Genomic DNA, 12,739 nt, shown 5'->3' with positions numbered 1-12,739 from the left:
TGTTAGAAGTGAAGGTCTCACTCCAGACCTAGTGAATTAGAAATTGCATTTTATCATAATCCCTAGGTGTGATTTTATCAAAATCCTAGGTGATTTGTATGCATATTAAAGTTTGAGAAGCACTGCCACTGACCAGTGCCCCCCAAAAGCTATTTAAAATGGCTAAAGTCAGCGCTACTGAATTAGAAAGAGGAGAAACACTTCTGGGAATAAACTTAATTCCTAACCAGCACACCACAGCCTGAAGACTTGGAAAGCTTGTACCCTGATAGTACTCCCAGGAGACACAACTTAAGATTATGACTAGTAAGCAAAAAGGCAGTGGTGATGACCGTACCTGTCTGTAGGTATCCTGGTGATGTTCCTCATTGCGAGAGTCATAATACTGTTCAATGAAGCCAAAATATTCCTCCCGCTTCCGCTGCAGGGTCAACTTCCTCCTCTCGGTGTTTGCTGGGAGATAGCCCTATAGACAGGACTGCTAGTCAGATGGGGACAGACACGGGTTGGATGAATCTTTACTTTTTATTTCAGCCTGAGCAGTGGTTTGGAAACTATCAAAGGAACAGAAGGAAAACTGCCAAGAGGACAAGGGTGAATCCTTTTTGGTTTTGGCCACCCAGTGTTTGTCCTCTCCTCATTCAATGAGATCCACATGTGGGCAGATGAAGCAAAGCCAACTGCCCCAGTGTTATTTACTCTTGTAGCCCTGAGCTATGCTCGGAGCTCGCACTGCTGGTGAGCAGTCCGAGCTCCCAGAGTTGGCACAGGAGAGCAGTGAATGTAGGTCAGCAGAAGGGAACTGGACCCAAGTCAGGACCTCGGAGGGCTGCATGTGTGCAAGGCAATAGTTCCAAGGATCAGAGGGAGATGGCCACCTGCAGCACGTTTCAGTGGGGTGCCATGTAAGTCTGTGAGGTTACACATTCTTTTCCACGGTAACATTCAGAATTAACAGCTTAGAAAGCTGAATGTAATCTGTGACACAGCAGCTGCAGAGCCCAGACACAGAACTTCTGGCACAGCCCCACTCCTAGCCAAAGCTCTAGGCCAACTTGCACTCTTACCCCTGGTCTAGATCTTGCTCCCCATTCTTATATCTCCTGTTCCCCTTTCCTTCTCACCAAATCTACTCTTAATAGCATTCAAATTTACTACAAGTGACAGAGGCAACGATTACAGGGTCGCAAGACTCTGGTGGGGAGAGTCAGGAGCAAGACCCTTTCTCTTGCAGACAGCTATGTAACACATTCCACAGCGAGTGCCTGGGGAGCAGGGACTGTGGTTTATTCATTTTTGTATACCCTCACAGCACCTGGCACTGTGCCTGGCAAACAGCAGGACCTCAATAAATCCTTACTAGATGAATGAATGAATTTTACAGACTCAGGAAGTCCAAGAGGTCCTATCCCAGTAGCTGGCACGGTGCTCTGTACTTAGTGAGAGTGGGACTAGAGCAGGCTTTGGCGGGAGGCCCATTTATCTGCTCTTCACAGCTGCAAAGTGGGTTTCAACTACTTCGGTTATTCTTCCCGAAAAAGGAGTGAAGCACAGGGAATGTGGGAGCTTGCCCAAACACGTGCTGGGATCACCCCGCCTCACTACCTTCTGCCTCCTGGCTTTTGAGAAAGTGAGACTGTGACTACAGGAACAAACCTGTGCTCTTCTACATGTGCGAGAATAAACTCTCGAGAATGTGTTTCTTCATGCACAGAAACAGGCCTACAGTCCCACAGTTCCATCATATCCAGTAGGACTAGAGAAGTCTGTGGAGTGAGACTCATGTGCCCAGACTAACCTCGTCAGGTGGGAAGGGCTGTGTGAGGCTCACGCTTCTCTACACAGTGGGTGGAACTCACCGACAGGAGTCTCCAGGTTATGGGTCGAACTTCCCTAGGAACCCCTGGCCAGCTACACTTCCTCAGTTCATCTGCAAACAGATAACAGCTTCGTTGGATTTAGCTCTTCCCACAGACGCCCTGAAACAAACCTCAGCCAGCACTGCCTGATGCCTCCCACCATTCAAGGAAGAGATCACCACCACCACCAGCTACTGACAAGCACAGGGAAAAAGCCCCAGACAGCCAGCCCTGAGCAGCCAAGTGCCAAGGACGCGGCCCTGCAGTGGTGATCCAGTCAGCTCAGAGATTAGAGTTAGAGGGAAGAGAAAGACCAGTGGGTGTGGTTTCAGGGAGACTCGCCTTGAGGCAGAGGAGACCAAAGCCAGAAGAGTCGCACTATGGTCTACAGGCCCCAGAATCCAGTCCCACCTAATTTGGTCCCTAATTTCTAGTAACATACTTTTGACTTAATACCTGCATGTCACTGCAATGGGCACCAGATCAGGAGATGCTGGAAAAGTAAAAGAAGGAAGAATAAAGAGTAATAGCTTCCAGGTCTCTGAGAATTCCAGTCACCAAGAGGTCCTACCTTGCCGGGGGCTCACAGGGACTCACCTAAGTCGGTGTTGTGGCTGGAGAGAAGCTGACGGAATTTTTCTAGGCGGGTCTTCTCCCGGACAGTCATCGGGGGTGCCCCAGAAGCGTTCTGGTCCGAGATCCGGGCAACGAGGGGGATGATGGGTCGGAGAGGGAGTGACTGCTGTTTGTGGAGTGGGTTCCTCAGGCATGTATCACCTGAGATAATTTGAAAGAGAAAGAGAACAGGCTGTTTGAAGAGCACAGACTCTGAGAAACCCTAAACCTGACTGTTGAGTATTGGTCTCCTCTCCCAGAGCTGCGGCTGCACGATGTGTGCCCCGCTGAGGGGCAGCCAGGGGACAGAAACCCAACTGCACTCCACTCGTCCGCCCAGAGGAAGGGCTGCATTTTTATCACACATATCAACGCACCTTATGTGCTAACAGAGACTCCAGATGCTGTAGCAACTTAGGGAAATTTTTTGGTGACTCCAGAGGAAAAGCAAATGTTTTCTTGCTACCTCAATCTGGAACTTTTCTTGGTGCCTAATAGTGAGTTTGGAGGCAAGGTGGTCTAAGGCAGTGTTGTCTTCCCTTTCCACGTCACAGAGCACATAAGAAACTGTAAAGCACACTGCAATATAAAAGGAGGTGGCTGCTCTCCTAAGGCACCAGGCCCACCCTGCTGCCCCACGGGCTGAGAGGATCATATCTCCCACACAACTCCAGCCTGTCCTCAGCCCACCAGTGGGCCCTGCACACCGGGTGAGCCGCTCTGGCCTAAGGAATGCTGCTTTGGGTGGCTGCAGTTCCTCTGTGCTCCTGCATTTCCCACTGAAATGAACCAGCTTTCAATTCTGCCAGGATACAACTGAAATAACAGGAACACAGACTCAAGCTGAACTCTTGCCTGGTTCTAGACCTTTCTAAACTAGATGGTAGGTAGGAGAAATAAGCCATATAGGACTAACATTTATTGAGTGCTTACAAAGTATAAGGCACCATGCTAGTCACACTTACATATGATATCGCATTTGATACTTAAAGCATAAAGCAGCAATTTAGTACTATTTTACAGAAGAGGAAACTGCAGCTCAGAGGGTTTAAGTAATTCGCAAGGGAGAGTCGAGATGCTACCTTAGGTCTATCTGACTCCACAACCCTTATTTATTTTACTACCCTAAACAAAACTCACTTTTAAATTCTGACTGTCCTTTCATGATTGTTTCATATTCTTTACATATCTGGGTCTTAAAAAGCAGTAGTCACAACAAGAATTAGTGAATACTAACCAACCAGCACAACCAGATTTACAGAAACAAGTGCCACAGGGCACTTGGCTTAAATGCCTGGTTTAACACGGGGCCTAGAAAACGCAGACCACACACTGCAGAGCTGAGACCGATGAGCAACTCTGATATTAGTGACTAACAGAGAGTTGTTCACAGCAGGGAACCTCCAAAGGGAATGAATGCTCTAGGCAGTCCTGGCTGCACAAGGGCAGCTCATTAGGGATTGGGCTGGGGCCTTCCTCACACTGGAACCCCCTGGAGACCGTCAATCACGGTGTACAGACACTTTCCATAGCCTGTAGCTGTGTCCACCCGGTCAATCAACACTGAATGTCCATCTGCACATGGTATTGGAGGTTTGAGCTGGGGCCTGAATCGGCGATGGAAAGCGACTGTGGAATGATTTTTAAGGCCTCACAGCCTTATTTCATGACCACATGCTTAGTTTGAAACTGGAAAAGAAGTTCTCTTAGAACGTGAGCCAGCACGGGCTCCAGGGCTCTGACATTCTACTTCCTTTCACCCTTTACCAGTCAGCTGTTTCAACTTTCACTAGAATGATGGCACTTCCCTCTCCAGCTCAGAATAACTGGCTTCCGTGAAACCCTTTAGCGCAACATTAAATACAGCAATGGATACTTAAAAGAGTACACTGAGCGTTCCCAAACATCAGATAAAACCATCACCTTAGCTGTTATTGAAGCCACTTTCCTGAAAAGAAACAGAAGGGGCATGTCCTCCCACCCCACCCAACCTGCTGGGCAGGGAGCTGTGACACAGGGCCTTCAGGCACATGTTGCTCCTTCCCCCCGGAACAGGAAAAAGATGACCTTATGCTAGTGGCTGTTCCCCACAGCTGAGGAGGCCAACCAACAATGCCAAACATTTGTGAAATTCGGCCACTAACAACTTTAAATACATTTGCCAATATTCTTTAACCTGACCAGGCCTAAAGCAACGTGAAGGAATCAAAACACAAAAGTTTTGGACTCTACCATAAATAAAGGAAGAAGAGAAGGGCAGGCAACACTCGGGTGTCAGGAAATGAAGCCTAGATCCCAGGGCCAGGCAGCCACCAAGGTGGGAGGAGCAAGCACAGCTTATGACCAGCTAGGCTCACTGATGTCACACCTCAGGCTGGAGCTTGTTGACTGACTGTCCAATGGAAGACCTGAGCGATGCCCTCGAGAAAAATTGTTTTTATTTAAAATGCACTCTGTCGAAAAGGCTGAGGCTAGGGTGGGGAGCAGGATGGACTTACTGGAATTTCTGGACAGCTGGGCGTCGCTGCTGGACTTTATGACTTTATAGCCGGCAGGAACGTCGGATGTCGTCGACTGGGATCGTTCTGGTTTCACCCTCAGCTTGCTGTGGTTTTCTAGGACTTGGGCTGCAGTTGCTAAAGCAACTTTTGAGTTCACAGTTTGGAAAGAAGGTGAAGAAAAGTCCTCTTCCTCATCATCGCCAATGTCCCAAGCATCACTGGTATTCCGGGCAAACTCATGAAAACTGGAGGCCTTCTTATTCTTCAGAGGAACCGTGTGGACTTTTGACCGTTCTTTAATAAAGCTTTAAGAAAGGAGACACCATTACCAAGGAATGGTCTTACACATCTGACCACCTTCACTTGCTTAATATAATATTAATAGTATTATAAACTATCTTATACTATCATTACCTTCTCCAGACAAAAACCGCCCATATACATTTCTCATCTAGATGCATCCAGACCACCCCTATGCTACAGAGACAGATGTAGCAAAGAGAGCAATGCTCACCAAATATTCCATGTGCTCCTCTATACTACCCAGCCCCCTTGCACTTAGGCAAGGCCATACGACTAGTTCTGGCCAATGGGCTGAGGAGAGAAGTGAGGTAATCACTTCCAAGCCACAGTATAAAAGAACAGGTGTGAGTTCTCTATAAGCTTTCTTCTATCATGGTAACTGGCAAGACTCCAGATGACGGCGCCTCCCTCAGCCTGGATAACAGTGACTACATGGAGCAGTCTGCCCTCCATTCCCGCCCGACTCCACTTTGGACATGTAGCATGAGCAAGAAATAAACCTTTGTTGTGTCAATCCACCTAGATTTCAGAGTTAATCTGTTATAGCAACATAACCTAACCTATTCCTTAGATTAGGACATCAACTACTGGTAGAACAAGAGATAATTTTAGGTATTCCACATGTAGTATTAAACATTGAGTTCCAAAATGAACAAGTTTGTTCCTTTTTTATTCAGTTAAAGTCCTCCTGCTAGCCTTGAGGAGACAGTCTCAGTTTGGTGCTACTCTGTCTTTAAGACTATTTTTTAACAAAGTGAGGGCTGCCTCAGGATTAACATATTTGCAAGCAACAGGATCTGGCCTAGAATTTAATTAATAAGATTATTTTATTTTTCACTGTGTTTAAGGATACCTTCTATCTTTGCCAAATGATAATGGTTTTCCATTTATAGAAGTGATAAAGTTTATTTTAAAAAATAAATCTATTTGAGTAAATAAAATTAGTTTATTTTTTAAAATGCATTTAGTAAATAATAGTACAGAATATAGCAAAAACTCATGAAGATGGTACATGACTTAAGTTTGGGAAACACTAGATAAACTCATTAGGAGAGAGAGTCTAGTCCTGAGTCACGTAGACCATTCCTACTTTCCTGAACTACTTCTCTTTATGTCTCCTCCTTAAGGTCCAGGGGCCCTTATTCTGGTTCTAGGGGACTACGTGGTCGGGACATTTCTAACTCAGTCTTATCTAGCGCCCCTCATACCCCAAACAGGGAAGCAGAGGATAGAGCCTTGTGTGAGTTTACACCTGGGGACTAGAATGCAATGGAGTAAAAACATCATTACAATGCCTCACTGTTTCCCCCAGCAAGGCATGCCAGCTCTAGAGTGAAAGCAAGGCTCTGCCAGAAGAGCTGCAGGTCCCCCATTTCCAAGAGATGCTTCTTCCCTTTGGGTAGAGGTGGGTGGTCTACTAACCTGTCCCATATCCCTAGATGAGTCCAATACTTATTCTGAAAGATAATTATCATTAACATTGATAAATACCGTCTGGTAACTCATACAGCTCATGGGACTGTCCCCATTATTAACACCCAAAAAGCACTAAGATATCAGTGAAGCATTATTTTCATATACTAGTCTCACACAGAGTAAAGGAAAATACATCTCACAAAATACAAGAAAGAACACAAGATTACAAGATATAACAGTTCAAATGTGATGGCAACAAGATACCATTTTCCACCCACAAAATTAGCAAAGATTCAGGTTTATTCTCTTCAGTGCTGACCAGGGTCTAGTGAGACCAGCTCTCTAACGCTGCAGGTAGGGCTGTATGTTGTTCAACCCTCTGGAAAATACCCTGGCAACATAGACACCAGGAGCCTTAAAACAGTTCACAATCTCTGACCATAAGAAAATAATCAGAGAGTCAAACAAAAATGATCTAAAACAGTTATAACGGTGTTATCTATTTTGGTTAAAAACTGCAAACACAAACATCTAGAAATTGGAAACGCTGAAATAAATTATGGTTCAGACCAGATGGAATGTTATACTGCCACTGAAAATCACATCTTGAAGGCTATTTAACATCACCAGAAAACGATCTCAATAAAGCAAAAATCGGAAGCAAAATCACATATTTTTATGATCTCTATATTTAAAAAAAGTATATGCATAGAAAAGACCAGGAACAAAACACATCAAAATGTTAACAGTGCTTATCTTTGGGCTGTGGAATTATAGGTGATATTTAATTTCATTTTTATACTTCTCTGAATTATTCATGTTTTCTACGAGTATATTATTTTTATTAATAATGGGAAAAGGTTGTTTTGTTGCCTATTATCAATCCCCAAAGTAAGAGTACTTATAAACCTAGTGAATGGACAATTGGAAATGAATAAGAGCCCAAATCAAAGAAAATGAAACTGAGGAAACGCGGTGCAAATATCTGCACGTCAAAAATCCACCCACGAGCCAGAAGGCAAATTACTCCTCTGCAGACCTGCTGAGGCTGCATGTTCTAGACTAATCACTATGACTGCTTCTCCTCTGTAAAGGGGGATCCAGGATCCACCACCTGCAGTACACACCTCCGAGGGTCCACTGTCAAGAACGAATAGGCAGCCGTGTAAGCAAGATCTGTCATCAATAAAATACTGCATAGGAGTATGTGGTTATTACTACTGTTTTCCTCCTTGGAGGCCATGCGTACCTCAAGACTGCACATGATGAATCCTACAGTGCTATCAAGTACTTTGGATCCCAGGGTTAACTACTGTCTTCTTTTTTTTTTTTTTTGTGAGGAAGATCAGCCCTGAGCTAACATATGTGCCTATCTTCCTCCACTTTATATGGGACGCTGCCACAGCATGGCCTGACAAGCGGTGCGTCAGTGCACGCCCGTGATCCGAACCTGGGCCGCCAGCAGCGGAGCGCGCGCACTTAACCGCTACACCACAAGGACGGCCCCAACGACTGTCTTCTTCTGCTTGATGTTTCCTAAAAATCCTCTTGGTATTTTGAGAATTCTTTAAATAAACCATCAAATCAAGAAGCTGAATTTTACTCAGGTCAAAGAATTGACTGGATGCTGATAGTCTAACATTGGGAGGAGCATATCCACACCCTGGACTGGATTAAAACACTACCCCAAGAGATGGGCCACACTGAGTGGCAGGTTCTAACAGACACTGAGCCTCCTATACAAATGAAGGAGTGGTGGGTATATGAGTGTTTGTTATGTTCTTCTTTACACCTTTTCACGCATTTAACGAATTCCATTGTATTTTTTAAAGCAGATGAAGATTCAATATAAATGTGAACTAGATTAAGAACAGGAATTTACTCACATGAAGACTTCTGCAAACAGAAATTGGAAGGACATATTCCAACACAAGGAAAAGGAAAGAAGGGAGGAAAGGCTGTCATTCTCTGTGACAGAAAGACATGCGATTCAAAGCAGACCATTTGGAGGCTGCTAGAAATTATTTTAGGGATACCTAACCCACAAAACCCAAAACTCAACCAACTGATTAAAAAAAGTCAGCTTTGTCCTGAAGAAAGAGGCCGTCATGGAGGAAGGGGTTGGTATCACCTGGAGGGCTGGGAGTCTGAGGACAGCAGGCGGCTGGTGAGAACCACGCAAATGAAAGAGCAGAGTGAGAGTGGAAAGGCACCTGGCTTACCACTCAGAGGAAGCAGAAAAACCTACAGACCAGTGACAACGATGGTCAGATTTAAGGCTCTGAAGCTTTTCCATGTTTATGAATTTGTTCTCTCCAGAGGAGATAATATAAATTCATATATACATAATAGTTAAGGTGCCGGTCCCGTGGCTTAGCGGTTAAGTGCGTGCGCTCCGCTGCTGGCAGCCCGGGTTCGGATCCCGGGCGCGCACTGACGCACCGCTTCTCCGGCCATGCTGAGGCCATGTCCCACATACAGCAACTAGAAGGATGTGCAGCTATGACATACAACTATCTACTGGGGCTTTTGGGAAATAAATAAATAAATAAATAAAATTATACATAATAGTTAACATTTGTTGGTTATTCACTAGGTGCCAGGCTCTGTGCTAATATTTGTATATACCCATTTTCTCATTAATGCTCATTCATAAGCCTGTGAGGTACTATTATTATTATTATTCCCATTTACGGATGAGGAAACTGAGGCTTACTGAGGTCATGAGCAGGCAGCGAAGTCTGGGCTCAGATCCAGGTCTACCTGACCAGAGAGCCTGCATGCACTCTCTAACTACTCAACCTTGAAAAACTGACTAAAAACAAGAGAGTCAAGGCCTAGTAGGATCTGCAGCCTGGGAAGAGGAGTTGCCAAGCAAACTGAGCACATAACACCACAGCTATAGTTTCTCTAAGCATGCACGGCTGATAGCCCTGATTCTCTCACCTAATAGGAATAACTTCCTGTCTACTGGGAACGGGCTATGTATGTTGGCAGCCAGAATGGGAAGATGCCACATCTAGGGATGTGGTCTTTGGAGGAGAAATGCCTCTCTTCCCTTTTGACCCCAGTAGTCAAAGTCAAAGCTGGGGGTGCCTCTGGTTTAGAGGCTGCCTTATTTTAACAAGGTCCCACATAATTTATACCTAACCCAAGGTTCAAGAATGCCACAGTGTGGCTTGAAGTTTAACTAAGATTATTTAAATACAACCAAATCAAAGTTACGACCAAACTGGCCTCCGATAGACACCTTTACCATATCCCCTTACAACAGTATGCCAAATTATAGTTTAGAAAGCACTTTCACAGGTATCTCATTTAATCCTCACAACCACTCTGTGAGATGAGTCTTATTTCTATTTTATGGATGAGGAAACTAAGGCTCAGAGAGGTTAAGTAATTTGCCCAAGACCATGGAGCTAGTAAGTAGTGAAGAAAAAGGGATGCAACAAATGCAGGTGACACTAAATATTCACAAAAACATAATAAATGGCACATTTGAGAGAAATTTAGTTGTTTGGTGAATGTGTTTGTGTTAAATGGTAACACAAACACCTAAGGATATTTTTAAAGATTTTTTATTTATTTTATTTTTTTTCCCCCCCAAAGCCCCAGTGGATAGTTGTATGTCGTAGCTGCACATCCTTCTAGTTGCTGTATGTGGGACTCGGCCCCAGGATGAACGGAGAAGCGGTGCCTCGATGCGCACCCGGGATCCGAACCCAGGCCACCAGCATCTCAGCGCGCGCACTTAACCACCAAGCCACAGGGCCAGCCCTCCTAAGGATATTTTGAAAAAGAGTGCCTACAGGTTATTCTGGTTAGGAAACAAAAGATCAATCATTCTGTAATTTGATTAATACTACACCGTTTTACTGATACAGCTTAATAGAAATATAACACAAATTTATTTAGAAAGGGCCCGCCCCGTGGCTTAGCGGTTAAGTGCGCGCGCTCCACTACTGGCAGCCCGGGTTTGGATCCCGGGCACGCACCAACGCACCACTTCTCCGGCCATGCTGAGGCCGTGTCCCACATACAGCAACTAGAAAGATGTGCAACTATGACATACAACTATCTACTGGGGCTTTGGGGGAAAAAAAAAAAGGAGGAGGATTGGCAATAGATGTTAGCTCAGAGCCGGTCCTCCTCAGCAAAAAAAAAAGAGGAGGATTAGCACGGATGTTAGCTCAGGGCTGATCTTCCCCACAAAAAAACAAAAACAAAAACAAATTTATTTAGAAAAATGTTTGACACTGGTAAGAGATGTGAAGCAAGTGGGGAATTTAGTGACATTCAAATAAATCCAGTCATCTCAATAACTAGTGTGGCTTCACATGAACTAGCTTTATAAGTCAGACCCAGGACCTATCATACTTTAGTATCAACTCAGAAAACAATAAATTTAGAAGCTTGTCATACCATCAAATGGGGCCACTCTGAAGTAAGATTAGTTTTATCTGAGCTATAAAAATTATTGCAGGCAATATTATCACTAATGGCAATAATTTGGCAAATTAAAGTCAATATACACAGATGGGGAACGCCTCACTGTGCTCCTGCAGTTTAGATGATTGAAGACCCAATGTAAAGGCTTCTGCTGTGATGGGGATTAAACACACAGTAATTAATGGCAGTCTGAAGTGGAACAATAATCATGCAGCAGAGAAAGTAATGAAAATGTCCCAACAAAGGTACTAAAATAAGGGCGATAAATGTTTTATAGTAACAATCTGGAATTGTAAAGTGGTCCAGTGCAGACCTAGATGTTGTCCCATGTTATAGAGAATTAATAACACCAAACCACCACGTGCATAAAAAGGGAAGCAATTTATTCAGCGACAATTATACTCCTCCCAAATTGCCGAGCTAAGTGATTACTTCGATTGAAAGTAGGATTGCGGCTCTGCTGTATGATCAGTGAAAACATTCACGGTTTTATATCATTAACAGGTGGGAAAACAAGAGCATATAAAGTTTATCTTGGCAGTTTGGGATATGATGTTATTCCTCAAGACCTGTCCTAAACACAGAATCAGGGAACACTGACAGACAGGTCCAGACAAGGAACGGTGACTCTGACCCAAACAGAAAATGGGATAGTCCACCCCACTGCCTTACGTACAGGCGGCCGGCCATGTTAGCCACGTGTTTATCAAAGGCCATTATGAAATACGCTGGAATGGATCTATTACCAATCAACAAATCCTGGCTGTGAACGGAACTGGCTACAAGGAACAGAATAATCAACTACAATGCTTCAATTGTAAAGACCATGAAGTCACAGCACCGGGCTGGTGTCTGCAATTCTCTTGGTCTCTCCCTCACGTTACAGTCAGCTGCTACAGCTTTCAGCACCTCATTTTCACACTACCACAGTCAAAAGCAGGAAATGTGAGTGAAGGCAAAAAGAGGCTTTCTTCACAAAATGATCTCTCTCTGATCGAAAAAGAAAATCTTTCAGGGGCCGGCCTGGTGGCGTGGCAGTTGAGTTTGTGCACTCTGCTTCAGCGGCCTGAGGTTCGCAGGTTCAGATCCCGGGTGTGGACCTACTCACTGCTTATCAAGCCATGCTGTGGCAGGTGTCCCATGTATAAAATAGAGGAGGATGGGCACAGATGTTAGTTCAGGGCCAATCTTCCTAGCAAAAAGAGGAGGATTGGCAACAGATGTTAGCTCAGGGCTAACCTTCCTCACCGAAAAAAAAAAAAGAAAATCTTTCTAAGAACCCTCACTCAGGAGACTTTATTTTGCCTCTCGTTGGCCAGAACCAATGAGACGAGCCCACCGTAGACCAGTCACTGGGATTACCAAGGAATTATTATAAAAGGCTTAACCTAATCCAGATGCCTACTCTAAAAACATTGTCACCTGCTCAACAGCTGAATAAAATTATGGCTCTTGAGCAAGGAAGCAGCAGGGGTTGGAAAGGCTGTTGGGTAGGTAATCAATAGAGCGTGCTACACTGGCCAACAGACCAGAGAGTCCAGTGCTGGTCAAACCAGGAAATCGTAGAATTCATTCTACTTAATGGAAATATCACAC

At 44.6% G+C, this 12,739-nt stretch overlaps 1 protein-coding gene across 1 annotated transcript in view; it reads right to left on the bottom strand.

Moving 5' to 3' along the window:
- Positions 1-12,739, bottom strand: part of TBC1D22B (TBC1 domain family member 22B) — a 70,019-nt gene that overhangs the window by 43,633 nt on the left and 13,647 nt on the right. Inside the window, exons 3-6 of the mRNA XM_004424193.3 lie at positions 4,973-5,280; positions 2,457-2,636; positions 1,860-1,930; positions 338-466 (exon numbers count right to left, since the gene is read on the bottom strand). Of these exons, the coding sequence (XP_004424250.1) occupies positions 338-466; positions 1,860-1,930; positions 2,457-2,636; positions 4,973-5,280 (688 nt within the window). The remainder of the gene's footprint in view (positions 1-337; positions 467-1,859; positions 1,931-2,456; positions 2,637-4,972; positions 5,281-12,739) is intronic.

This window comes from Ceratotherium simum, chromosome 13, assembly GCF_057802395.1.
Source record: "Ceratotherium simum simum isolate JZ-2026a chromosome 13, ASM5780239v1, whole genome shotgun sequence".
Lineage (NCBI taxonomy): Eukaryota > Metazoa > Chordata > Mammalia > Perissodactyla > Rhinocerotidae > Ceratotherium > Ceratotherium simum.
Note: the sequence above shows the minus strand (reverse complement) of the source record. Positions and strands in the feature narration are given on the sequence as shown.